Source organism: Gadus chalcogrammus, chromosome 5 (genome assembly GCF_026213295.1).
Source record: "Gadus chalcogrammus isolate NIFS_2021 chromosome 5, NIFS_Gcha_1.0, whole genome shotgun sequence".
NCBI classification, from domain to species: Eukaryota; Metazoa; Chordata; class Actinopteri; order Gadiformes; family Gadidae; genus Gadus; species Gadus chalcogrammus.
The window spans coordinates 18,615,668-18,643,508 of record NC_079416.1 but is presented as its reverse complement, the minus strand read 5'-3'; the positions used below and the strand labels follow the sequence as shown (position 1 = coordinate 18,643,508).

The 27,841-nt window shown below is 49.6% G+C and overlaps 1 protein-coding gene across 1 annotated transcript in view; it reads right to left on the bottom strand.

Moving 5' to 3' along the window:
- Positions 1-16,126, bottom strand: part of hs6st1a (heparan sulfate 6-O-sulfotransferase 1a) — a 32,988-nt gene extending 16,862 nt beyond the window's left edge. The window contains exon 1 of the mRNA XM_056589758.1: positions 15,960-16,126. Coding sequence (XP_056445733.1) covers positions 15,960-16,126 — 167 coding nt within the window. The remainder of the gene's footprint in view (positions 1-15,959) is intronic.
- Positions 16,127-27,841: the final 11,715 nt, after the last annotated feature.

Sequence of the window (27,841 nt, the reverse complement as noted above, 5' to 3'; positions counted from 1 at the left end):
AAGCTACATCTGTGACAGAGCGAGAGTTAGAGAGCATGAGTTAGAGAGCGAGAGCCAGAGCAAGAGAGAAAGAGAGAGCGAGAGACAGACAGCGACAGAGAAAGACAGAGAGAGACTGAGTGAGAGCGAGAGACAGAGACAGAGACAGAGACAGAGAGAGAGAGTGAGAGACAGACAGCGACAGAGAAAGAGACTGATAGAGAGCAAGAGTGAGAGCGAGAGACAGAAAGAGAGGGACAGAGAGAGAGAGAGAGAGCACGGCTTAGGGAGAGAGAGAGAGAGAGAGAGCAAAGCCAGTAGAACCCACAACGCAGGCAGCGTTGGTACAATGAGCAGCACGCGATTGGCTGCCGGAGAGGAAGAGTCCAGGCGTGGAGCCGCGCTGGAGGAAGAGGAGGGAGAGAGAGAGAGAGTAAAAGCGCAGCGGCGGCTCAGGCCATCTGCTATGGCCATCTTGACGATGCAGTCAGCGCTTTAGAGCGGCCTGTACCGCCACGCTGGAGACCATCAGCATGGGGGCTGAGGGGATGGAGCCCAGTAAGGAGAACACCAAGCCCGGGGGGGGGGGGGGGTGCTATCAGAGAGACCTCCACACAAGGTGAACCTTCTCCACAACAACGGAGAACGAGATGCGAGAGAGAGTGAGGCGGCCTGCGTCTGGCGTCACGAGAACACGAGGGAGAACGTTAAGGAGGGGAACAGAGATGAACAGATGAACAGAGACGAACAGATGAACGGAGAGGAACAGATGAACATAGAGGGAACGGAGGAGAACGGAGAGGAACAGAGAGGAGGGTCTGGAGAGGCACCTGCTGGAGACGAAGCCGCTCGCAGGGAGAAGAAGACCGAGTCAAGTCACAAACAGGGTACAGAAACACAAGACAAAGGAGGTACAGCTCTACTTGAATGGCTACCCTGAATTTCAGCCCATCCCTGACATCGCCATGGTTACCCATCCTAAGCTTCTGTCTCTCGCTCTGTGTGCTCCTCCTCTCCCTCCGAGGCCCTTGTCTTCTCCGCCTTATCGTCACAGACCTCGGAATGACACCGGAAAGAATCGGAGAGGCTTGAACAAAAACTTAATAAATAAAGCTTCCTTCTTCTTCAAGTGTGCGAGGAGGAGGAGGAGGAGGAAGAGGGGGAGGAGGGGGGAACAGAGGTCTGGCTTTTGGAGAAGCACAGAGAGCGCAGAGGGATGTTCGAGGGAGAGCGAGCGAGAAAGAGAGGGTTCAGGTCATTGATATGACAGTTGGATTTTCTGCACGTCATGTTGAGGGTGCTTAAGAGGGCATCCCCTCCATTGTGGGGCCCGCCCGCCCGCACCCCTTCTTCCCCATCCTCACCCTTCCACTCCCCCGTCCTCACCCCTCCACCCGACGTCTATCTCCCGAGCAAAACCTCGCTCACTTTGTGTGTGTGTAATACAGAGTGACACTTGTGTAGGCGGCCCCGTTTGTGAGTGTGTCTTTAATCTGCGTGAGATGCATGTATGCATGGATGCCTCTGTCTCTCTGTGTGTGTGTCTGTGTGTGTCTGTGTGTGTCTGTGTGTGTGTGTGTGTGTCCCAGGCGGTTACTGTGCCTACAATTCAGGATCACATGCTCTGGAATGTCGGGCCCTAGCAGCTGTCGGCCTGGCAACGCTCCTCGACAACCAGGCCAGGGTGGAAACGTATATAGCAGCGCACACGCACACACACACACACACACACACACACACACACACACACACACAGGTATAGCCTGTAGCCAAGCCGCCATATTTACATCTGATTGAAGTCACTTTCAACAAGAGCCGTGGTCCAGAAAGCATTGCCATGTGGTTCCTTGATTTAGAAGAACTGACCAATAATAACCACGGCTTTGATAGATTGGCCTGAGAACAGGCCATGGACTACATTTCCCATGAGCTCTAGGGCCACTTCTTGTTGCAAGGGTAAGCAACATACATAAGGCCATCAATAGTGCTTTACGAAGGAAGGATTAACATTTAAGTAAAAATAATTTAAAATAAAAACAAATACAAACTTTAAATACAAATCCAGTTTTAAATGAAAGAAGTGTCAATAATATTGCTTTTAGCCCTGATGTATTTAATAGAATGATATAGAAACAAGTCAGCAAGAAAAGGTGTCTATGCATGATATGTATTGACAATGAATACCAAAGATTCATATTCAAATATTGAGATCAGACGCAAAGGTTGGAGTGTGCGCGCGTGCGTGCGTGCGTGCGTGCGTGCGTGCGTGGGTGCGTGCGTAGAATAAAGAGATAGACTCCTAGGGTGCTTGATTTGCATTGTCCATGCAAATCAAGAAAAGCAAAGGTTGGCAAGTCCGGGAATTTTTCTTCTCTTTTTTATGCAAAATCCACAAAGCACTGAAATCAACTGTCCTTCATTTCCTCCACACCTTAGCGGAGGAGGAGAGGCGGAGAGGGGGATAGGAGCAGAGAGTGGAGAGGAGCAGAGCAGAGGCGATTAGCAGTGGAGAGAAGCAGAGGAGAAGAGCACTCTCCTGATCAGGACAGAATAGGAGCGGACTGAACCTCCAGCTACAGTTAGCATGCCGGCCAACACCAGGCCACAGTGCTGGAGGGAGGGAGGGAGAGAGAGGGAGAGGGAGAGGGAGAGGGAGAGGAAGAGAGGAGAGAGATTCAGCTGCCAATTTTTAAAGCATCCGCCCACGCCTGTTAAAACCAGTACACCCATTCAATATTTAAATAAAAACGACTTTCAACACACACCCTGTCCAACACACACACACACCCTGCCCAACACAAACACACAGTCACGGGGAGTGAAACCCAACGTGAAGTGATCCCAAAAGGCGCCCACAGCTTCCTTCTGCACTGGTGGTGGTGGTGGATTGTCGTTAGTCATGTGACAGAACAGGGGCGTGGCTAATGGCCTGACTGAATCCTGGAAAACAAACCGGTTTTTGCTTTGTTTAGCTTCTTTTTTTTCCCTCTTTAATTTTAAACGGCCGTCTTTTGTTTGGATTCTGGTTCACGATGTCCTAATACCCGCCCAAACGTTACACACACCCTTCTCCCTTATTATGTTGAGTGATCTGTTCATATTCATCACTTAAGCAACTCCACACACACGCACACAATAAAATAACACAAACAGCATTCCTATTTAACAGCTACCTTGGGGGGGGGTGTGGAGGGGTTGAGGGGGCCATCCAGTGGTTTTCCCCCTCGGAGGAACATCTGTCTTGGTTTAGCGGACCTTCTCCCACCGAGAAAGACCCCCCCCCCCCCCCTCCTTCTCCCCCTCCGAAGACATTCCAACCACATTCTCGGAACACTCCGGCAGAGTCCATCTTGACAAACTCTCCCCGGGACACCACTTCTCACAAACACACACATACACACACACACACACACACACACACACACACACACACACACACACACACGTGGGGGGCGACAGTACAGGGAGGGGTTGGGGGGGATTTTCTGGCCTGATGAGGAGGGAGGAAGGAAAGGCACTCTGCCGATATCTCCCTTGCTGACGGGAAAGACAATAACCCGCCCGCCTCAGAGACGGCCGAATCAAAGCCAGAATAATGGGGGCTTTGCAGAGAGCCGCTCGATCGCAGCGGAGAAACAAAAGGCTTTATTGTAGCACCCCCCCCGCTTACCCCGCCAATCCCCCACCTCCTCCTCCACCTCCTCCTCATCCCCACGCATTCATCCCAGTCCCAGGTCCCATAGCCGGGGTCCCGTTCCCCTTGGTCCCCTACCCCGGGTCAGTCCCTCTCCAGTGTACGTACGGAGTCACCGCTTTTCTACAGCAACAAAGCAACGATCAGAATCCTAATTCCTATCCCAGGACGCACCCTCACACAAGCACTTATGCTGACACACACACACACACACACACACACACACACACACACACACACACACACACACACACACACACACACACACACACACACACACACACACACACACACACACACACACACACACACACACACACACACACACACCCCTTTGCGATGCAAAAACAAAGCTAAACAACAATCAGCAGGACAAAAGTGCCGTGATTGGATCGATCCATTGGCACAGCGCCCCCCCGCCCCCCCCCCCCCACCCTTTGGCGCAGCCTCGGGCCGGCCCAGAGACACGGGCTGTCGGACGATGCAACCACAGGGGTCAGAGCGAGAGAGTGCGGGGGGGACGTATTCACACTATTGACCACCGCAGACACCAATCCATAGCTGGCAGACTGGAAAAGGCCTGCAGCAAAAAGCGTCTGGGACAAGGGACCAGAGCCCCCCCCCCCCCCCCCCCCCCCGCCCCCCCGGTGATGATGAGGAGGATGAAGATAATGATTAGGGATTACTGTTGAAGGAAGTGCTGGCGGCTGCCCGGGAACAGGGGGGGGGGTAACGACCGTAACCTTGCATATCCGTGTGAGTGTGTCCGTTTGCCTCTACAGTAGTAATATGTTATATTGACCAGCCAGTGTGTCTATCGCACTATGACACGCGCAATGATATTGCACCAAACACACAATCGCGGGACCAGCTCACCAGTCACATCAGTAACAGTAGGCAACCGGTTACATCAGTAGCAGCAGGCAACCAGTCACATCAGTGACAGTAGCCAACCAGTCACACCAGTAACAATAGGCAACCAGTCACATCAGTAACAGTAGGCAACCAGTTACATCAGTAGCAGCAGGCAACCAGTCACATCAGTGACAGTAGCCAACCAGTCACACCAGTAACAATAGGCAGCCAGTCACATCAGTAGCAGTAGTCAACAGTCACACCAGTAACAGCAGGCAACCAGTCACACCAGTAACAGCAGCTAACCAGTCACACCAGTAACAGCAGCTAACCAGTCACATCAGTAACAGTAAGCAACCAGTCACCCCAGCAATAGCAGCTAACCAGTCACCCCATTAACAGCAGCTAACCAGTCACACCAGTCCCATCAGGCCGCCTACGGTCAGACCCCTGAGGTCTGCGTTGTCCTTCTCATCGTCTTTCCTGTCGGTTGCTCAAAGGCACTGCGGCGGGGTTGGCGTTGTGCCGGTGTCGCTGTAAACCTTTGGCGAGAGGTTTTAAATAAAAAAGACCAACAGGCCACATATGCCCTTGCCAATTAAAGAGGCTTCTTTCTCACGCTAGGGAGGGATCCGGAGCCTAGGGAGGCAGTCAGCTCATAAAGGAGGCCATTCATCATGTGTCAATTCTAGAGATACGAGCGGTCAAGATGTTCGAGAGACCCAGAGGCTCAAGGCCACAAGAACAAGTGTAATTTCCCGCACGTAGCCACAAACAAAGTTGCAATGCCAACACATAGTATTAGCCACAAATGGACAGCATCAAGACACATACGGGTATCATGGGGGCGGGAGTTCAGCACCATGCTTAGCCAATCAGAGCACATAACTGAGTCCACGCCTGCCCCGTATTAAAGTCACAACACATAGCCCAGGGGGCTAGAACGCTCCAGGTAACGCATCCTTCAGATGCCCTACCAAGTGTATCTCCACGCGTGCCTACACAATTCCCCTCCTTCTGCTTAATAGAGACTAGTCCAAAACTTTACCAAATAAAGTGAGTTAAAGTGACTCGGCAGACTTTTTCCAAAAGAACACGACAACAACACGCACTCGCACACATCTGGGAGTATTTAGATATCAAAGTGAATGTTTTCCTCTATTCAGCCGTGCTGGTCGAAGGAGGAGCCGATTACAGCCGCGCCATTCTCCCCTGTTCCGGTTTGGCGGTTTCGTCTGTCCCCGGGACAAAGCGTTGCGACGGGTCGCTCGACCACGTCGGCGGACCGCTCAGGTTACATCTCTGGCTTCACCTTGACTAGCTCAATGCTAGTTATCAGAACCACTAAACAACTTACAACTCACCCTTAAAGTGCAACACGAAATAGCACTCTAAGTAGCACGCTAATTAGCACTGCTAGCTAGGGAGCATGCAGTGTTTTGTGAATAAGGGAACTCTGTCTAAATATATCAAACGTATCTGTGATGTCCACAGGGCCGATTGCAGGTTGCCCCCGATGGGGCTGAACAGTTCATCGAAACATCATCGAAATGCCAATATGGCCGAGAGCAATATCCAAACCGCGGGAGCGGCACATTTTTTGATAAGGGTAAGATTTGAAATTTAGATTTAGAACCCCATTAAAAATCAAGCACCGAGTTCTGGAGAAACGCCTTGGCCTTCAAATGTCATATCAGGATTCTAAAAGTTATTTTTAGAGGGGGAGGTGAGTGTGGGGGGGGGGGGGGGGAGAGAGTGAACATTTTGATGCAAAAATCAACATTCCCTCTCATAGTGAGTCATATCGCATTTTGCAATATCCGTCAGAATAATTGCAATATTTTTCCGTTCAGGCCAAGCACCCAGACAAGCAGAACATGGTGGGGACCTGACGAGGCCCTGACAGTATGGGGGAGGGGAGGAGGAACATCCTAGGTGGAACCCCTGGCTGACAGCAAGGCTCCAGGGAGGGGGAGCTTAAAGCTGTGACACGAGAGGGAGGGGGGATTAGCATACGGCGCAACACACAGAAGAACAGACTCCCCAATCTGCCAAGATGCAGGTATCACACACACACACACACACACACACACACACACACACACACACACACACACACACACACACACACACACACACACACACACACACACACACACACACACACACACACACACACACACACACACACACACACACACACCTCTGTGTGATTGCGTGCCGGGTACAGGGAGTGAGTCATACTGCTTTGTACGTGTGCCTTTCACTGGCCGTCACAGCGTGGGTCTATTCCAACGTTAACTGAAGCCCAACCAGATTTAAGAAATGCTTTTTAAACCCATATTTCAAAGTAAAAGACCCCTGAAAAAATTAAGTGTCTAAGGATTTACTTTTAAGTTTCTGGATTTCCGGACACTGTCCCCGAGAAGCTTACGCTGCCAAAATTGGTGTCATCTTTTAAATCACTACCTCAGCACCCATGGCTGCACTGACTTGAGTATGTTGCCTGATATAAGCCCACTATGGTTACACGGTTACTTCTCTCCCCGTCGTCTTTCACAATCGGGAAAAACAATTCAACTTCGCCAATCACATTTCCAGCGGACGTCATTCCATGGATATGTGTAACAAATGAATCATTGAGATGCATATTGATATGAAAAGTGACTGAGTTCAGCAGCGTGTTGCTCTCATTATCATTGTTATTATTTATTAATTGTCCAATCTGCGCCGTGAATCGCTGAAAACGTTGGTTCGGCTAATGGAGCCAAGTGAGACTTTAGTTGCGCCAAGATAGAAGCAAACTGATGGCAATTATTATTACAGGGAGGACGCCTTTTAAAATGGAACAATTTCATTTCCGCATTAGAGTGCTGACTCTAGTGGAAATAAATTGTGCACAATGTGCACTTTTGGCCACTTGCAGATTGTGGGGTTGTCACGGCCCGACACAGCTCATGTCGACCGTATGTATCAACACTTCCCCAAGGGCACACACCGGTACACACACACACACATACAAAACTGCCCTTTTCACTCGGGCAGCTTTCATCAAGACCTCATTTTGAACCGCTCTCCCTACCCCCTCCCCCACACACTTATCTCCCCCCTTCATCCTCTTCCCCCGTTTTCTGACCATTCAGAAAAAAATTCTTAAACAAAGTAGAATGTTTGGTAATGGGTATTGAAAATAATTCAAGAGATTCCAAGGAAAAAAGTTTTACAGATTGAATTGGTTGATTCCGGCATCCTGGGATTGTTGCTAGGGTTTTACAGGGAGCGTATACAGCGGTGTGTGTGTGTGTGTGTGTGTGTGTGTGTGTGTGTGTGTGTGTGTGTGTGTGTGTGTAAACACCAGGTCCAGCTGTCCGGTTCCAGAGTCCATTCAACATACGTCTGGCGGCCGTATGGATGTGTGTGTTTTGTGCACGTGTGCAGAGGCGTCCTCTGGGAGCCGTCAGTGAATAAAGACACAGGGGCCCTTGAACCCCAGGGCACACACAAACTGATCAGCATGAGCACAGGTTGTGCGTGTGTGTGTGTGTGTCCTTCCTAACCAGTATTGATGCAGTGTTTGTGTGTGCCTCGGTGTCTGTTGCTCTACCAACGAAGACTTCATTTCATTAACAGGTATTATTCCATCAATGTTCATCTTTATTTCAAGGACTCGTGAATCTTTAATATCAAGGGCGTGTGTGTGTGTGCCCCCTCCCCCCTTTCTGAATGTATCCCTTGTCACATCATGTGAGATGTATGTGCTCTTTGTGCAAATATAAATATATAAGTGTGTCTGTTTGTGTGCACATACTGCCACTGAGTATGCGTGAATGTCCGGTAATGTGTGTGTTTCATGGTCTCTCTGTGTGTGTGTTCCATGGTGTGTGTGTGTGTTCCATGGTGTGTGTGTGTGTTCCATGGTGTGTGTGTGTGTGTGTGTGTTCCATGGTGTGTGTGTGTGTTGTGTTGTGTTGTGTGTGTGTGTGTGTGTTCCATGGTGTGTGTGTGTGTTTGTGTGTGTTCCATGGTGTGTGTGTGTGTTTGTGTGTTCCATGGTGTGTGTGTGTGTGTGTTCCATGGTGTGTGTGTGTGTGTGTGTGTGTGTGTGTGTGTGTGTGTGTGTGTGTGTGTGTGTGTTCGTACATTAAGAATTAACTGAGCTGGGGGACGCAGAGAAAAGTGCCCGGGACTTCAACTCTCCCAGCATGCATTGCTGCTCTCCTGTCTACCCTTACCGTGATGGGAGCCTGGGGAGCTGTCAACACGTGTGTGTGTGTGTGCCCAGATGAGTTAATAACAGCACATGAGCTTCCCTCTTTGATCATGCACCGTCAGACAGAGGGGACACACACACACACACACACACACACACACACACACACACACACACACACACACACACACACACACACACACACACACACACACACACACACACACACACACACACACACACACACACACACACACACACCTCCCTGCATGACATCTTCCTGCCTGAGTCTTTCTCCTTTACGCCTCTGGTTACATTAAAAGGCAACAGGAGAGAGGAGACCAGGAGGAAGAAAAAAAAAAAAACGAAATGTTAAAAAGGAAGAGATTGTGGCTGAGGGGGAGAAGGAGAAGATAAATTGGAATCAGAGCACACTCCTCTCTTTCTCCGTCTTTCCTCCTTCAAATGTTTTCTCTTTACGTTCCCTCCCTCGTCTGTTCTTTGTCCCCGGTCCCTAGGAGATCTCCCTGCTAGCGGGGTGCAGGATGATCAATACACAATAAACAATACGCCCCTCTCCCCCCCCTGAGCAGCGGTCGGGTGGTCCCGTCGGCCGCATGGTCCCGTCGCCCGTATGTTCAGAGCCCTGGTAGCGGTCTTGGAGGTTCTGATTTGGAAGCCGTTTTATGTTCTCGTTTCCCTTTGGTTTAGTTTTCCTGTGTGTCATTGTGTTAGCGTTAGTTCGTTGGTAGGGTGAACGGTCGGTGGTGTTTGTTCATCTCTTGGCTTGTGAAACTGCGGTGCATGGGTTTGGGGGGTGGGAATATTCGGGTATTTTATATTCTCGTTTTGCATTTTAAGAGATTAGTCATTTTATGCATCAGTGGAAAACAACTGCAGTTCTGACTTCAGATAGGCCGTTTTACTCTATTTTCTTTCCACACAGCTTGAAAGTCCCTGTTTGATACTGCCGGGTAGTAAAGTGTGCGTTACTGGATTTAGAATCTGGATCGCGGTCAATAGGACTTCTCCTTTTGATGTAGTAGGGAGCTATCCCCGTCTGTAGTGCTAATCTATGAATGCAGCGCAGCGCTAACGAGCTAACACAGGTTTCATCGTACACCTTCCCTTAAGAGTTGCAGGTGGGTTCCCCCTACCATCCTCAGTCTTTTGTATGCCTCTGTTTTAAACAGGTAAACCTTGTGACTAGGCCTGCTTGATTATGGAAAAAAAAAATTATAATCACAATGATTTTGGTAAATACTGAAATCACGATTATTCAAACGATTACTATTGAGTTTGAAAACAGGTTGCAATTTTTTTAGCATTTTTCTCCACTTTGCAACTTAGAACTCGTCCTATTTAACAGAATGTTCAAATAGAAAATGTTGTGATCGAAAATAATGTAAAATAAAAATTGGCATCCAGCTGTTCTGCATGTCTAACATATTTAATAAATAAAAAAGATGTTAAAAAAAAGAAAAAAGTTTAAACTCGATTATATTAGTTTTTTGATTGATGCAAAAACTGAAAGTGCTATCAAATTTGATTAATCGCACAGCCCTACTTGTGACTGCCCTGTTTCACTGCATCGACAGAAGATGTGTGAATGCTTTGAGACAGGGGGCCAGTTGTTGGCCTTCAACAGATCTCTAACCTCTGTGTCCTGCAATGACTCGTCGATGTTGGCTGTACTCATAAAACAAATACTAAAACGAACTGTTCTCTTGTTAGTCAATCCTCTCTCAAATGCCTTGGAAGCCTTTGCTTGCTGACGGTCTTAATGTGTTGGTACATCTGTGGGTTGCGACACAATGATTTTACAGCATTGTGCTTTATTGAAATACAACACCAATAACGTCATATACTACGTTGGTTATTGCTCGAGTCTGTCGTACCAGATGTTATTGAATGCCTTTTGTCCACAACGGGAACTGTAATCTGCTTTTGATTCTCTCCACTTCATCGTTTATTTGGTGTTATGGGTAAAACATGCGCCGAGTGATCCAATGTTTGGGCATGAATCACTGATGGCTTTTGATTACACAAAGGAGGTCGTGCATTGCAAGGAATTCTCTGTGTGTGTGTGTGTGTGTGTGTGCACGTGTTTCTGTGTGTGTGTACGTGTTTCTGTGTGTGTGTTCGTGTGTGTATTTATGTATGTATTTGCATGCATGTGTTTGTTTCGGTGTGTTTGTGTGTGTTTGTTTCGGTGCGTGGGTTTTTGGTTCTGTGTGTTTGTTTCTGTTTATGTGTGTTTCTGTTTATGTGTGTTTCTGTTTATGTGTGTGTACGTGTTTCTGTGTGTGTACTTGTTTCTGTGTGGGTACGTGTGTGTACGTGTGTGTACGTGTGTGTACGTGTGTGTGTGTGTGTTTCTGTTGTCATAGGTGTCCCACAGGCCATCTCCATAACGTTTGCTTGTGTGCGCGCAATCTTCTGGTTCGGTTCGGGTGTGGTCAGACAAGAGTGTTTGAACGCCTCATGTGATCAATCATATTATCGGAACCACTGTGTGGTTCTGAAAGTGTTCTGAAACTGAGTGTGGAACAATAGGCAGACACCCTCCCCTACACCGACCACAACACACAGACATCCGGCTCCACAACAGCACAGGCCCCTCCAGATTCAGAGAGTGGACTAAAGCCGTGTTTCAGAGGTCAGAGAGCTGGGATGAGAACACCAAGTGGATAATATCTACATCTATGTATCAAACTAAGGCTGAGAGGCAGGCCTTTGGCCGACGGTAATTTCGCCACGCACACGAGTGTACGTACACACACACACACACACATGAAAACCTACACGGAAATGTACACAAACGCAGAGCAATCTGCGTTTTGTGTGCACGGTTTGAAGGGCAGAACAGCCGAGCGGCGCTTTGGGGGTGAATACAGGAAGCTGCACTCTGCGTCTGTAGCTAAGAGGGGGGGGGGGGGGGGGGGGGGGTTATGCTGCACCAGAGAGAGCGGGGAGAACCAACACAGCATAGGGCCACCAGCACAAGAGCAAACTCAAATAAACAGAACCATAGGAAGGGGAGTTAATACCAAGACTAGACAGCCTTCCTGAATGTGTCTGTGTGCGTGTCTGTGCGTGTGTGTGTGTCTTGACATCAGTCAGTGTATTGAAAAGACAACGCGTTGCTATGCTGATGGAAGCCCTGGAGGGGAGGAGGAGACGGCGGAGAAGAGAGATGGTTGGTGTGTGTGTGTGTGTGTGTGTGTGTGTGTGTGTGTGTGTGTGTGTGTGTGTGTGTGTGTGTGTGTGTGTGTGTGTGCGTGCGTGTGCACGCTCACAGGCACGCTTTAGCTTGTAGTCCTGTATGTAAGGGAGGGTACATCCCAGTGCACCTGCAAACACTCTGAGAAGATTGAGAGGCTCTGAGCGGGGAGATGGAACAGCACTTTAAAACACACAACACACAAAAACACACACACACACACACACACACATAGGAGATAGAGCAAAAGTGATACAGAGAGAGCGAGAGGGGCCACAGAACACTGAGGGCTCTAGTACGTATGTATTCTAAATGAATAGGAGGACCGAGCGAGTGGGCAGTGAGCAGTGTAAGGGCAGACCTTTGCAGACTGGAGCTCTCACACACGTTCTTGGTGCAACTCCACTTTCGAAGGGCAGATACAGAGTCAGGAGAAGGTGAGGGAGGAAGGAAGGGAGGGAGGAGGGAGGGAACAGAGACGGCTGGAAAATTGGAGGGCAGATCACAGGAGACAACCTAGAGAAAACAACATCCTGCAGGTGAAAGCAAGCGCACACACACACACACACCTCCTGCAGGAGTTAAGTGGGGAAAGAGGGAAGAACCAACCAATCCCATCAGGGAGACCAGAAGAAGCACACGCACACACACACACACACACACACACACACACACACACACACACACACACACACACACACACACACACACACACACACACACACACACACACACACACACACACTTAAAGAGGGAGGAAAGCCGCTGGGAATTAATGTTCACCTGGCGACTGTGATGTCATCACACATTGCACGTGACAACAGTAACACAACACACAGCAGAGAGTGAGTGAGTGAGTGAGTGAGTAAAGTGGTTGAGGTTCGTTAATCAAACAATTTGCTCTTGCCTTTGAGGCATAGTCAAGGCTCTCAGACAACCAAACCAAGGTCTTACCTGTTTCAGCACGGCACAGGAGACAGGAAGGTCATGGATGAGAAAGAGAGAAAGAGACGGGGTCAATAATGAGTTACATTGGCACTGCATGTCCCGACATCACCGCTACAACACTGGCCGGAGAAGGACAGACATACAGACAGAGATGACAAAATACAGAATATGGATAGAAGGCGTACAGACAAGATGACAGACAGGTGAAACCACCGGGGGACATGCTGGGGGAAATCCAGGGCAATCCACCGCCATCACATCACCCCCCCCCCCCCCCGATGAAACGCAGGCATCAGAACACACGCCAGCACCGGCACACACACGTCACTTTCTCCATCTCCAGCTGCAGTTTTTTTCTCGCTTGCTTGTCTCGCCGGTGAATGTACCCTGTGTGTGTGTGTGTGTGTGTGTGTGTGTGTGTGTGTGTGTGTGTGTGTGTGTGTGTGTGTGTGTGTGTGTGTGTGTGTGTGTGTGTGTGTCAGAAACAGGCCTGATGGAAGCTGACACACACACACACACACACACACAAGGTCGCGGCAGAAAGAGGAGAAAGGGAGAGACGTGTTGATATCGACAGATTGAATGAGGAGGGGACGGGCGAGGACATTATAAAGAGCGAGATCAAGAGGGGGGGGGGGCACAGAACGATACAGGCTGGTCGATAGAGAGGGGGAGAGAGAGGGAGATAAACGAGAAGAGATAAGAGATAACATCTCTCATTCTGCAGGGACCACATCCCAAACTCTGGGTGTGTGTGTGCGTGCGTGCGTGCGTGCTCTTGGCTGCTGCGGTCTGTAGACTCCGAGAGCCTGCCCCCAGCTTCAATTAATCAAAAGGCTAATGAATCTGGCGGACAGCTGACACGTGTGGCAGAGAAAGATCAGAGGATGCACAAGCAGGCTGTTGCTTGGTCCACGAGCAGGGTGTAGAACCACATTGTATTATCTTGCCCCGGCACTCTTTAGTATTCAAGGCACCTCGCATGTTTTGTCAGCGGTTGGACTTCCATAATGAAACCAAGTTCTGATTGAAGCCCCCGCACAGGACGGCCCAACACAGCACTCAGAGGCCTGTGTGTGTGTGTGTGTGTGTGTGTGCTATAGAGACTGTGTGTGCGCGCGCGCGTGCGTCCGTGTGTGCGTTACCCACCATGCGTTAACCCCCTCCCCCCGGTGTAGCGTAACGACCTGGTCTCTTTATGCAGCGGCGGTCCTCTGAATGACTAGCCAGGGCTAGGGGGCGTAACACGTGGAGGTTGTAATCGACCTGACCGCGGCTAGATAACGACTGTGGTTTGTGGACTGCGGTGGTCATGACCTTCAGACTGCCGGCCTGGGGCAGGGTGGGGGTGTGTGTGGGGGGGGGGGGGGGGTGGGGGACCACTGAGTGCTCGTTTAACGCCGCGTTAACCAGCCGTGTCTTACAAGGGGACGTCGATGTGGTCCGGTGACACTATCCTCAACCACGCCGCTTTTATGGGTTGTTTTTTTTATTGCGGTTTCTGTTGAGAATGTTTGCTCTTGTATTGCGTCTTTCATTGGCTACGATCCGTCCCAACCGAATGTCTGACTTGTTATTCCTCTCAGTGGGGTCAGGTCTTTCTGCAGGAGCCATGAGATCCTTTTGGCACTGAGCTGAACTAGTCCGTTCCTAAAATAACAAATCGTTATCGCCTTCTTATTGCCATCTTTATTTTAATAATTGATTTTTACAATGTGTCATAAATTCAGCCCAATTATGCGCAAATGTAATATGCAGTATAACAGACTGAAGAAACACACGCATATAAATACACGCATACAATGTGAAATGCGCTTCTTGCGTTGTTTTTTGGGCTCAGCTGCAGGCGACTCATGTACGGCCATCGGATGAGAAATAAAAGTTCCACCGTCATCGGTAAGAGGAATCAAACGACCCCAACAGGATGTGCGGTTTTCCGTCCGTCCTTCCCCAAGGGAATCAACATGTTGAGGTCAGCGCTGAACGCACACTCAACATGTTGAGGTCACTGCTGAACACACACTCAGATTCAGCTTAAGAGGAGGACTTTTTCAGGGGAAGGTGACTGTGAGCTCTCTCCCCATTGGCTGTCTGGCCCAGAGCTTCTGTAGCCCCCCCCCCTTAATGGGATTTAATGTTTAAACTGTGTTAATGGACTCAAGGAGACGCTCTAGGGCAGACAGGACCTCTCGACCCCAGACACACACACACACACACACAATGTACACACACACACACACACAATGTACACACACACACACACCCTATGCATACACACACTATGCATACACAATCAAAAGGTTTGCTGACCTCTTTGCACTGATTAACATTCCAGAGCAGGGGGGGGGGGGGGGGGGGGGGAGAGAGAGTCTCCCTTCACCACTGTTCAGTGTTCATTCTCTCCGTCTTCCCCAACCCCTTCCTTCCTTCCTCTCTCTCTCTATCCATCCATCCATCCATCACCTACTGCTTGGCCGTCATCTCCCTTTGTTGCCTGTACGTTGTACTTTAGCTCAATTCCCCCCCTCCCACCCTTTCAGTTTCCTTGCTCTACCCATGTCTCTGTTTCCCTCCACTCTCCTGAGACAAACATAATTGTGTTGCGTGTGTCAAGACATGCTGAGGCCGGCACTGAACTCCTCTGAGTCATGGCGTGTTTCACACAAACACACACACAGGCCTCGACAAGACGGACCACAAACATAACACACATTATGAAAGTGTGTTTGTGTGCGGTTTCGTAGGCAGTAGGCTCTGGATTCGCTAAGCCAGTGTTCTGGATCCACGCTGACAGATCGCTCCATTGACTGCATTCAGACTTTTCCTGATACTGCGGGGGTGACGCCCATCATCTCTGTGAGGTTTGTTGGACTCGTAGGTACACACACAGCTCCACAAAAAACACACACCCAGGGTGGATCCGTCCCGCTCAAAGGGAGAATTGATCCGTGTCCCGTCACAGACGAGGAACGGCAGAGCTCGTCTTTCCTCCCAGGTAGAACAACAGCAGCCAGGTGCTGCGTTAACGCCCCCCCGCCGTCGCTCTTCACCGAAGGCCCTGAACAAAGCCCCCCTTCAGGTGGGGCGACCGGTGGCCCCGGGCCCCGGCCCCCCGCCCTGCCCTGCCCTCACACGTCCCCCGGAGAGAGGCCTGGGACAGGCTGAGCTGAGAGCACAGCAGCCTGGGCACCTCCACCATCAGGCCATGGATGTTCATTAGGGCTTATGTCGAGAGTGTTAATGAAAGTAATGGGGGTAAGGAGTTAGGGGGTGAGGGGATAGGGAGTAGGGAGCAGGGGGTTAGGGGGTAAGGAGGAGGATACGGAGTAGGGGGTTAGGGTGTAGGGGGTAAGCTAGTCAGGGAGTAGGGGGTTAGGAAGTATGATGTTAGGAAGTAGGAGGTGAGATAATAGGGGTTAGGGGGCTATATGAAGTACGGGATTCGGAGTAAGAGGAAGGAACTAGGGGCTGGGCATCTTGCTAAATGACTCAGCTGTTGGTCTGGACGACTGCTCCTTGGCCGCTGGGGATTCTGGGTAAAGCCGAACAACTGCAGAGAGATTCCCGGGAGGAACACAGAGTAGGGTACAACTGGAGGAGTAGGAGGGAACAGACAGCCTAGTGATCAGGGGCCAGGTGCGCACACACACACACACACACACACACACACACACACACACACACACACACACACACACACACACACAGTCCTTGTGTCCTTGCATTAAGAGAGTGCCCGTCTTCACGGTGACTTGATCCCCCACAGCCTCCCTAAGGAGGCTGAGGAAAGGTTGCGTGTGTGTGTGTGTGTGTGTGTGTGCGTGCGCGCGCGTGCGTGGGAGTCCCTGCTGAGAGCCACAGCACCCACTGACCTGAAAACACGCCGGCCACCCAAAACAAAGAGGGACGGAATGAGAGGGAGAGAATGTCACTGAACACAAGGGAAGGCAGGCAGGCAGACACACACACACCAAGCTAAAGAGAGTGAGATACATGGGCAATGCTTTACAAAGTACACCTCCGACCCCCCTCACTGCAGCTCAAATATGGCTGTTATTGAACATAATACGACGAAAGAAACTCATAAAAACCTTAAGCAACGACAACAGGATTGTACCCGTCGTCCCAAAGTGAGCACGTACTGAAAGCTGAAGGGCCGGACGTCCCCAGGTTGGAACACATGAACGCACACACATTGACACACACACACATCGTAAACATCACACACACACACCATGTGCACATACGCAAACATACCATTTGATCTACACACACACACAACTTCTCCAATGAAATCCAAGCGTTAGGCGTCCGTGGACCGACCACAGCTCCCAGTTCTGCCTTCTACTGCTGCGGCGGCGAATCAGAACCACAACCCATCCTCACGCCTCGCTGACCGAACCACAGAGCCCCGGCTCACGCACACACAGGCCTCACTGCTTTTGTGTGTGCGCGCGTGTGTGCGGTATGGTATGTTTGCGTGTGTGCATATGGTGTGTGTGTGTGATGTTAACGATGTGCGTGTCCGATGTGTGCGTGTGGTGGAATGTGTGTGTGTGTCCAAATTGTGTCACAATAAGTCTTTTTTTGGAGAACGGGGGGAGGGTTGTGCTTTTGTGACTTCGAGGTCCCCTGCGGTCAAGAGCGACCCTTTTCTCCCCCTTGCTCCCCTCCTTTCATACACTCATCCGCCTCTTTTGATATACTCTCCTCCTCCTCCCTTCCCATCCCTCACTGAATACGCATCCTCCCTCTCTCTCCCTCCCTCTCCCCCTCTCGCCCTCTCTGCCCGATGAGTGACTGATGAATGAAGTGGCTCTTTGAAGTCAAGAGTCACTGCAGGCCGGTCAAGCGTGAACGGACCCGCAACAAAAGATGGCAGACACAGAGCGAGAGCGCGCGAGAGAGAGAAAGAAGAGACTCCCAGAGTGAGAGAGAGAGAGAGACACAGGCCGACAGAGAGAGAGGGAGAGAGAGAGCAAGGGAGACAGAGAGAGGAAGGAAGACAGGGGGAGAGGACGGAAGGCCGAGAGTGGAGAGGAATGGGAGGGTTGCACTCCAAACACAAGAAGAAGAATGTCATTTTACAACAGCGTGTCACCAGAAGCTGACAGGGGAGCCAGGGGAGGGAGGTGGGGGAGGGAGGGGAGGGAGGTGGGGGGAGGTGGGGGGGAGGGGGGGAGGGAGGCAGAAAGAGACAGACTGAGCGGGTAAGAGAGAGTGCATGTTTTGCAGCCCCTGCTTTGAGCTTTGGAGTGTTTGCATGGCAGTGAGAAGCATGTGCAAAGAAAGCAGCAGGACACACACACACACACACACACACACACACACACACACACACACACACACACACACACACACACACACACACACACACACACACACACACACACACACACACACACACACACACACACACACACACACACACACACAATACACAAATGTACGACTGCTTCAATTCTACTTCCCTCCTCTCTGCTTGGGAGTGGTACACACAGACACAGGCCAGTTTGTGTGACACACACAGACACACACACCTCTAAGGTGCTTCCATATGTAGTACGCAAGTCAATAGTGTAACTGAGTAATTTTTGTTTTCCAAACTTCTCTCTGCAGATGATTCATCGACACTGCTAGAGCCCAAGATTTGCTCAGGGCTTAAGTTCTCATAGTAATTGTTATGGTGTGTCTGTACACGCCCAAGATACCAGAGCTATACATCACCATGTAGAACACAGGCTAGGGCAATAGCCCATTTCCCTCGGATTATAATGAACTTGAGCAACTTATAATACATCAATGGCACTGCCCAGGTAATGCTGCCACCAGCGGCAGAGTGGTGCCGTACTAGATGCTACTCACACACGCAGACCATATAAACATATTTATACCACGGTCTGCGGGAATACTCGATTCTGATTGGATGCAGGGTGTGCATTAACTCCTGATATACGGACACCTGGACAAGTAGTTCCGTCAAATTGTCTGTTTACCGTTCTCAATGAATGCGCTAGCTGGCGTATCGTCTCTAAAATAGTAGTAACCATAGCAACGGGAAACAAAACAAAGCTCAGCGGACTATAATACCTCCCGCTACCTCCCGTTCTAAAGTCGTAGCTATGGCCCGTCCTAATTACTGGAGGAGTGAACAACGTTTCCGTTGCATGAGAACCCAACGGGCGTGTAATGGTGGTTCCGGGTATTAGTCAGACCCTCAGGCGTAACCAGGCAAACAAATGTATGTTTTGTGGAAAACTTTATATTCGGATTGTAAAACGCATGAAAATATAAATTAATGGTCTTAATTTGGTCACCGTTGGTAAGTGACCGTGGTATAAGCGGGATAATGCCCTTCGAGGTGTCCATTATCAGGAATTAATGGACTTCGCGGAGGCAACCGTCCTCCGCTTCGCGTCGGACGGCTCACGCCTCCACGTCGTCCATTAATTCCTGATAATGGACACCTCGTCGGGCATTATCCCTTACATATATAGAACAGCAGAGTAGGAGCCGGAGAATGAGGAGAGTGTGGGGGAAGGAAGAGTGAGAGAGAGAGAGTTAGAGGGAGGGACTGAAAGTGGGGGAGAGATCTGGGAAACAGTGGGGGAGAACAGGCAATCTGGGGGAAAAGAGAGACAGCCGTAGAGGGCGAGTTAGTGGGGGGGGGGCTGCAACGGCAGAGAGAGAGATAGTGTAAGAAATATGGGAAGAGTAGGGCCCTATGAAATCCGCGATAACGAAAACGCGGACGGAATCACGGAATTGGACAATAAAAACGGAATCAACTGATAATTTTTTTATTATTTTTTTTATTATTATTTTATTAAGCAGGAAAGTATTAAAAGTAACAAAGTTACAATTTAAAACGGGCCTGTCTTAGTAAAATAACTGATTTCCAGCAGTTTCCTGTTCTTCAGCACATATAACATGCAACAGGGACAAGGCACATCAGACGTCACATTTACAATATGCAGCGGAATGCAGCGGAATTCGCCATTATTTTGGTGAAATTCAGTTTCGAGGGAAAAGGGAAACAACACAGGTGACATTAACGTCACTGAATGTTTAGCAGTCACTCGCACAACAATTTAAAAAAAAAATGCCCGGTCCACCCCGCAAACAATAGGTCCCGCTCCTAACAAGAAGCCGAAGAAGAAGTTGAAGCGCCCGTAATTCGGTTCTAACCCCAAATTCAGAGCCGAACAATATCCAAAACACTTCTATCACTCAGGTGTTTTGTAGAATATGTCAACATACTATCGATTGGAAACGCAAAGATACGTGCGATGACCACTTGAAGTCCAAAATCCATATGAAAAACAATGAACGCCGTAGCCAGGGCACGCCCCTTCAAACAACAATTTGAGTTTATAAAAAAAGAGTTTATAAGCACTTTAATATTTATGTCATGTTTTTATTTGAAGCACTAAAAACAGTGCAATGTTGTGATGTTTTAATAAATGTAGTCTTCTATCTGATTAAATTGTATTCGTTCGCACTTATTTGACACTCGTTCTGATGATTTTAAGTGTAAAAACGGAATTAATGAAAATTAAAACGGAATTTGGAAAAAAAATTAACGGAATTTGGAAAAAAAATAAAACAGATTTCATATGGCCCTAGAAGAGAGAGAGTGAGAGTGGGCAACACTTGGGGAGAAAGAGTGATGGGCGGGGGTGGGGGGTGGGGGGGGGGAGCAAGGCTTCTGTGCAATTATCATCTTCCCTCACATCAGATCAGATCACGAGATAAAAGCACTTCCTGAAACACCACTTCCTCTCTCTGGAGGAAGCTGACTGCTCACTCGGAGTGTCATGTCAGAATATGCGCGTGTGCGTGGGTGTTTGTGTGTGCGGTCGAGCGTGAGGAGTGAGGAGGGCGGGGGGGGGGGGGGGGGGCGGGGGGGGGGGGGCGGTTGGGGCACATCAGCAGAATGTTCTGACGGACCGTCGGACAGACGGACATAACGAATCCACTGTGGGGGATGAGGAGGGAGGGCTGAGATTAGTATGAAGCGGTTTGAACCTACAGCCCACCTCGACAGCGGGGCTGGAGATAGTGCGAGGCAGCACGCTAGCGTAGCGTGTTAGCGTAGCTTGCTATCGGCGAAAGGCCGAAGATATGACACCCCATCATCAACCCCCCTGCCCTCCACACGAGGGGACGTATGTCTTTAACCCGGGTTTAACCAGGTCACTTTACGGAGGAACTCGTAGAGCCTGCGGGTGTGTGCGTGCGCGTGCGTGCGTGCGTGTGTGTCGGTCTGGCGGTGGGGAGAGGGAGAGGACGTTAAGTAGAATTGTAGCCCACAGCGACACGTTTTCTCTCTTGCTCCATCGGGAAGCAACAACACACACACACACACACACACACACACACACACACACACACACACACACACACACACACACACACACACACACACACACACACACACACACACACACACACACACACACACACACACACACACACACACACACACACACACACACACACGGTGGACATGTGAACATAGGTCACCCGCACGGAAACAAGCGATCCTGGCTTTCATACACGCACACGCACACACACACACAAACACACACACACACACGCAGAAACACACACGCAGACGTACACACACACACGGCCGCGGGCGCAATATGCAAAGCAACCGAGGCCGAAGGAGATATGAGAGCTGTTTAGGTTTTTTTTCTCGCTTCTTCATCTCCTCTTCCTCCTCCTCCTCCTCCTCCACATAATCTACAGCTCTGGTTTAGTGTTCTACACGCAGACGCAATACTCAGAATGCCGAGGATGAACGTACATTTGAATATGGAATGGTAATGCTGCATTTCAGCATTGTGTTTTTGAATATTCATTTGTATTCCTTGTACTCGTGTTTGTGTTGACCCGCATGGAAACGAGCCAGGAGATAATTCCGCTACAATGCCTCCCGTCCCCTCGCATGAGAGATTAATGATTTATGTATATGGTCCCTGACAGATAAATGTCATAAACAAACATTAACATGGAGAAGCTTGGTGGGAAATAAATGTCGAGACAACAGCCCTGTGTGTGTGTGTGTGTGTGTGTGTGTGTGTGTGTGTGTGTGTGTGTGTGTGTGTGTGTGTGTGTGTGTGTGTGTGTGTGTGTGTGTGTGTGTGTGTGTGTAGACTCCTCCCACTTATATAAAGAGGCAGTCTGGGATTTGCATTTTTCACACAATTCAATTAACACGCCTGTCAGCACCTCCCATTCGTTCACATGCCTCATCATGTCACACACACACACACACACACACACACAACAGTTCATTAATGAACTAAGTTATGTATTGAGGGAGCCTGCATACTTGGGAGGAGGGGGGGGGGGGGGATGAATGTGTTTATTTGTAAATAAACTAAATGAGAACACTGCCACAGGGGAGGGGTCACTTCCTGTCGCAACTCTTCTGCTCTCTGTTGATCGACAGAGACAGAGAAATAGAAAGAGAGATTAATGGAGGCCTAGCCCAGCCCTCCCCCCACTCCCTCTTTCTCCATCTCAGAAGAAGAGGGAGTCGCGATGAAGAGAGGAGGACGGGAGGGAGACATGACGACCACGGGGTTTGGGACGCGGGCGGCGGTTGTCGTGGCGCCAGGAGACTCAAGGCCAATGGGGGGGGAAAAGAAGGAAAAGAAAGAAAGAAAGAAAGAAAGAAAGAAAGAAAGAAAGAAAGAAAGAAAGAAAGAAAGAAAGAAAGAAAGAAAGAAAGAAAGAAAGAAAGAAAGAAAGAAAGAAAGAAAGAAAGAAAGAAAGAAAGAAAGAAAGAAAGAAAGAAAGAAAGAAAGAAAGAAAGAAAGAAAGAAAGAAAGAAAGAAAGAAAGAAAGAAAAGACTCACTCCAGATAGCAGAAGCTACTCAGCCATAACCGGCGCTGACTTTGCCCAGGGCCGCGCTAATGACAGCCGCTAACCCCCTGTCTGATTAATAGCCTGTAATCCCATTCTCATGGCGAGCGCACCGCCGCATTCCATAGCGCCACTTATTAACCACCACAGAAAGGCCTGCTAATCAGCCCGCTTGCTTTTTGGCTAGCCCCGGCTAATGCTAAGCTAATCAATAGGGAGTAATCCTGTTGGCGGCAGCGCTGTAGCGTAGCACCACTCATTACCAGCCATAGAAATGTCTGCTAATGATTTACCGCACCGCCGTTTTTCCCCCGGCGTGAGGAATAGCTTGGAAGCGCACGGGTGCACATGCGTGCACGGGTGTGTGCGTGTGTATAAATGTGTGAGTGCGTGCCGAGGGAGCGACGGCGGGGAAGGAGCAGAGGCCGTGTAATGATTAAGGAACACATCACTCTGCGTTCACTCCCGCCTCTCGTCTTCTGTCAGGGACACAGCCGTCGCTAACGACGACGGATCGCTGCTCCGTCGATACCTGGAAACCGCCGATCATTGGACGATTATGGCTAATCAATACCTGGGGTTAGTAAAGCACCAGGGGAGAGGCAGAGTGCAGCACTAGGGGGGGGGGGTCAAATGGAGAACTTGGGGGCAGAGGCTCAGCGCGGTGTCGTTCCTCTTCATTATCCAATTGATCAATTATTATCTTATTATTATTTTAGTTTTATTGTCAACCCTGCGAGGGTCAAAGGCTACACCCGGGGGCTGTTGTAGCCACCTCAACCGTGTTGGATTCTCGGCTCGGCCACGTCAATTGAAAGACTCACATGGGTTGTATACGTGTCATTTCTAATAGCATGTCATTAACAAGGTACCAGCTAGCTATTATGCTTTCTTTCGCGTTGTAGGCCAACCCCAATTTGTTTTGATGAAAGGGATTGGATCAATTAGATATAAATTTACTCTGGAAAGCGTTTCAATAAAAAAATCATATCTGTTCAGCTGTTTAGATGCGTGTTGCCCTAAGACCTCGTCAAGCTATGGGGAGGGGGGTGGGGAGGGGGGTGGGCGCACACGATTGGCCTAGGATCTGGCAGGTAAGGCCTGGAGATGGGTCAGCTTGACCTGGGCCTGACCTGGTGGGGTAGCTCCAGTGGGATACCTGTCAGCAGTAGCCCGGAGCTACCGAGAACACAACACCGATAGAGATGGAGATGGAGATGGATGCCTCGCCCTTTACAGGCGGAGGTATGCTCCGAGGTCACACATCTTACTGGGCTGAGCGAGGAGGCACTTCTGGTTGGAATAGGGTGGACCCGTTCTAAGTCGACCCGAACTACATCAGGGTTAAGCGAATATTGACGGTTAATTGGCATGCGTTTAAGGGTGAGATAAGCGCCTTTTTCCGATGGAGGTCGTGGGTTCAGATGGTTTACACTTTAGCAGTAGGGGACTTAGGTGCAAAAGGGGCAGCACTAAACGATAATTAATATGATTTATTCTACGCGTGCTTGTGCGTGCGTGTCCCTTTCTAATACTCAGCCACTCATTCTACTGCATATCTTTTAAATTGTTATCAAACATCATTAATATCATCATCATCCTTATCCCTGTGAAAACATGCATCATGCTAAGAGGTGCTTTCGCATAATCTCACAACCCCCCCCCCCCCCCCCCCCCCCCACACTGGAAGATTATCCCTAACCAGGAATTACCCCGAGCCGCATAAGCAGGGCTGAGGCGGATGTAAGCAGCGACGGCTCACTGGAAGATCCAGCAGGTCCTAGCATGCCCCCCCCCCCCCCCCCCTCCCCTCCCTCTGTGTTCTCATTCCCAAACATTCCAGCCGGGGTCAGGGAAGGGGGGGCACCGACGTAACCCGGCGCGACACAATCCTGCCCCAGAAACCTGAGTCCGTCTCCCCCCCCCCCATACCAACCTCGACTAAACTGGGGGAGAGGGGCTGGGTTTAGGGGGAGGAGGAGGGTTCGGGGGGGCTATAGGCTGTGAAGAGGGGCTGTGCGCCTGGGTGTGTTTGCGCGGGGAAGAGGGGAAGGATGGAAGGATGGAGATGTGGCGGTCGTGGACGGTTGAGGGAAGGATGGAGCTGGCTTTAGGGGGGGGGGGGGGAGAGATGGTCGGTGTTCGTCAACACGTAAACCACCACTAGGTAATCTGATTGGACACACACACACACACACACACACACACACACACACACACACACACACACACACACACACACACACACACACACACACACACACACACACACACACACACACACACACACACACACACACACACACACCTCTAACAATTGTTTAAAGTTCAAATAGGTTCAAAATCAGACAGATCTTGCAATTGCGATACGAGTCACTATTATTTGGGAATAATTATCTTTCAATCGCAACCTTCATGTGTCACTGTAAAGAAATATTACATTTGTGATGCGTTATTTGTTGGAGTCTTCTGTACCGAACTGACATGCTTTCTTACGTCTGGAGAAAATCAATGAGGATAGACACTTCATTATAACGCTGTTATCATTTACATTTAACATCTCATCCAGAAAACTGTGCAGCCTACTGGCCGGGAGACGGCACCCTGCTGATCACACACACACACACACACACACACACACACACACACACACACACACACACACACACACACACACACACACACACACACACACACACACACACACACACACACACACACACACACACACACACACACACACACACACAGTTTGTGCGGTGAATCCTAAACAGTCCCATTGAAAGAAGAGTAATGTCCAGGGCTTGACAGGCGTGATAATCTACTACCCCACTTCCCTCCCCAGTAATGAAACTAAACGTTTTTTTCACACCACAACCACCACCCACAAAACCCCCGTTGTACTTCGGCCTCCTCCACCATCCAGTCGCCCTCTACTCCGCACCATCCACCTCCCCTTGCCCTCCTCTCCCGCCTCCCACACGTTGTCATTTGTTAGAACCCAGACAGTTGTCCATTAGCCACTGCAGCCATCTTGGAAATTGCAGCCAATCTTCCATGAAAAAGACATTTCCTCTAATGCAGAGAGAGAGGGTAGAGAGAGAGAGAGGGTAGAGAGAGAAAGAGAGAAAGAGCGAGAGAGAGAGAGTTAAGCCACCAAGTGGAAAGCCTGCCTGCTGTTTGATTAGAGTACCACGCCATCACGGAGGGAAGTGGGAGGGCCGGGATGGGGAGCTAGAAGGGGAGGGAGGGAGGGAACGGGTTTGAGAGGCAATGGGAGGGGGCGGGTTGAGAGAGACACACTCACTACAGAGAGAGAAAGAGAGGGGAGGAAAATGGGAGAGACATGAGAGGGCTGAGATCGAGGCTGTAAAATTAGCTTCATCACTAAAATGTGACACACCGGGATTAAGACGAGTATGCGCACACACACTCACACACACGACAGATGGTTCCCACCATCTGAAAGCACGGCTCTAATTTCAGTAAAGTGATAGGCATCTCCTCAACCAATTAGATGCTTCGTAGACGAGGATACGTGCCGGGATCCGAGTCTCACTCTGGTGTGCGTGTCTGTGTGTGTGTGTGCACGTGTGTGTGTCTGTGTGTACGTGTCTGTGTGTCCGTGTGTGTGTGTGTCCGTGTGTGTGTACGTACGTGTTCGTGTGTGTGTACGTACGTGCACTGCGCTGTAATGAATGAGACGTCCACTTTATAAATCCCCACAATTCTATTGATCTCCAGCGACAGAGAGAGAGTGAGGGAGAGAGACTCTCCCTTTCTCTCTGAGAAAAAAAAAAAGAGAGGGGTACAATCCCCATGGATATCCACAGGTAAGAGAAGACAGATGAACATGTGGGACCAAACATGCTAACCCCATGCCTGCCAAACAACCGACATCTTGATGGCGATATAAACAGGATTCTTTGGTGGCGAATACTTTGTTTTATTGTGCATGTGTTATTGATCAAACGACCCCACGGTCGTCTCTCTGGCCTCAGCACTGTTCAAACCGGGGTCGGAGAATCCCCGGAGACATACCCTCCGTCCATCCAGAGGAGAGAGAGAGAGAACACTAGGCTACATACAGGCCGCTAAGGACTCTTGGGGTGTACCAAGGATAGTACATTATGCTGCTGAGGACACTCCAGGGGGGCGACATCATGGTGGTGGTGGGGGGGGGGGGTTCTTGTATCTTATGCTACTTGCCGTTATTTCAGACCATTTAAGTCTGAAACGGAAATAAGAAAAAGTGGACTCAAACCTATCTTTCGTCTCCGGTGGTAATGCTGCCAGCTTGAAAGAGCTTTCAGCGAGTTAAAATAAGGGGTATGAAGAAATGGACGATCGCTTACAATGACGGAGTGCCTAAATGTAGAGATAATAGATAATACATTGTTGTTATATGTTGTTATAAGTTATAAACATCCTGGGTGCGTCTAAAGCTTTTAAAATGAGAAACCATTTCAGTCTTGTATTCTCGCTCCGTTATTGTTCCATTTCATATCTGTTGTAACAATTATATGATCCTCATAAATGACAAGATTCAGACCAGCCGGCTTGATTTACTCGTCTTCCCTCTGCGAGCGAAGCGATAATGTTCCGTCACCAGCCGACACGTTGTGCCACAGCCTGCCATCGCCTAACCCTAAAAACATACCATTATGTATTTTGAGTTGGCGAGAAAATGTAAAATTTCCCCATTGTCATAACATCATCCAGCACATGTTAGTCTTCCTTCTGAGGATCGACAACACTGTCTGCTTGCCATCCAGATGGTTGTCGTGAATAATTCTTGGAAAATACGCTGGTGTGTGCGCCTTTCACACCCGGTATCGTTTTCTCCGGAGGAAACCTAAATAAATAAATATAAATAAAAAAGCAAAAAGGCATAAACAGGCGCTTCTCGTACTAAGGGAAGTGTTTTGCTCAGCGGCAGGTCCGTAAATCTTCCTTCCACCATTGGCCCGGGCCCAGAACACACACACACACACACACACACACACACACACACACACAACACACACACACCACACACACACACACACACACCA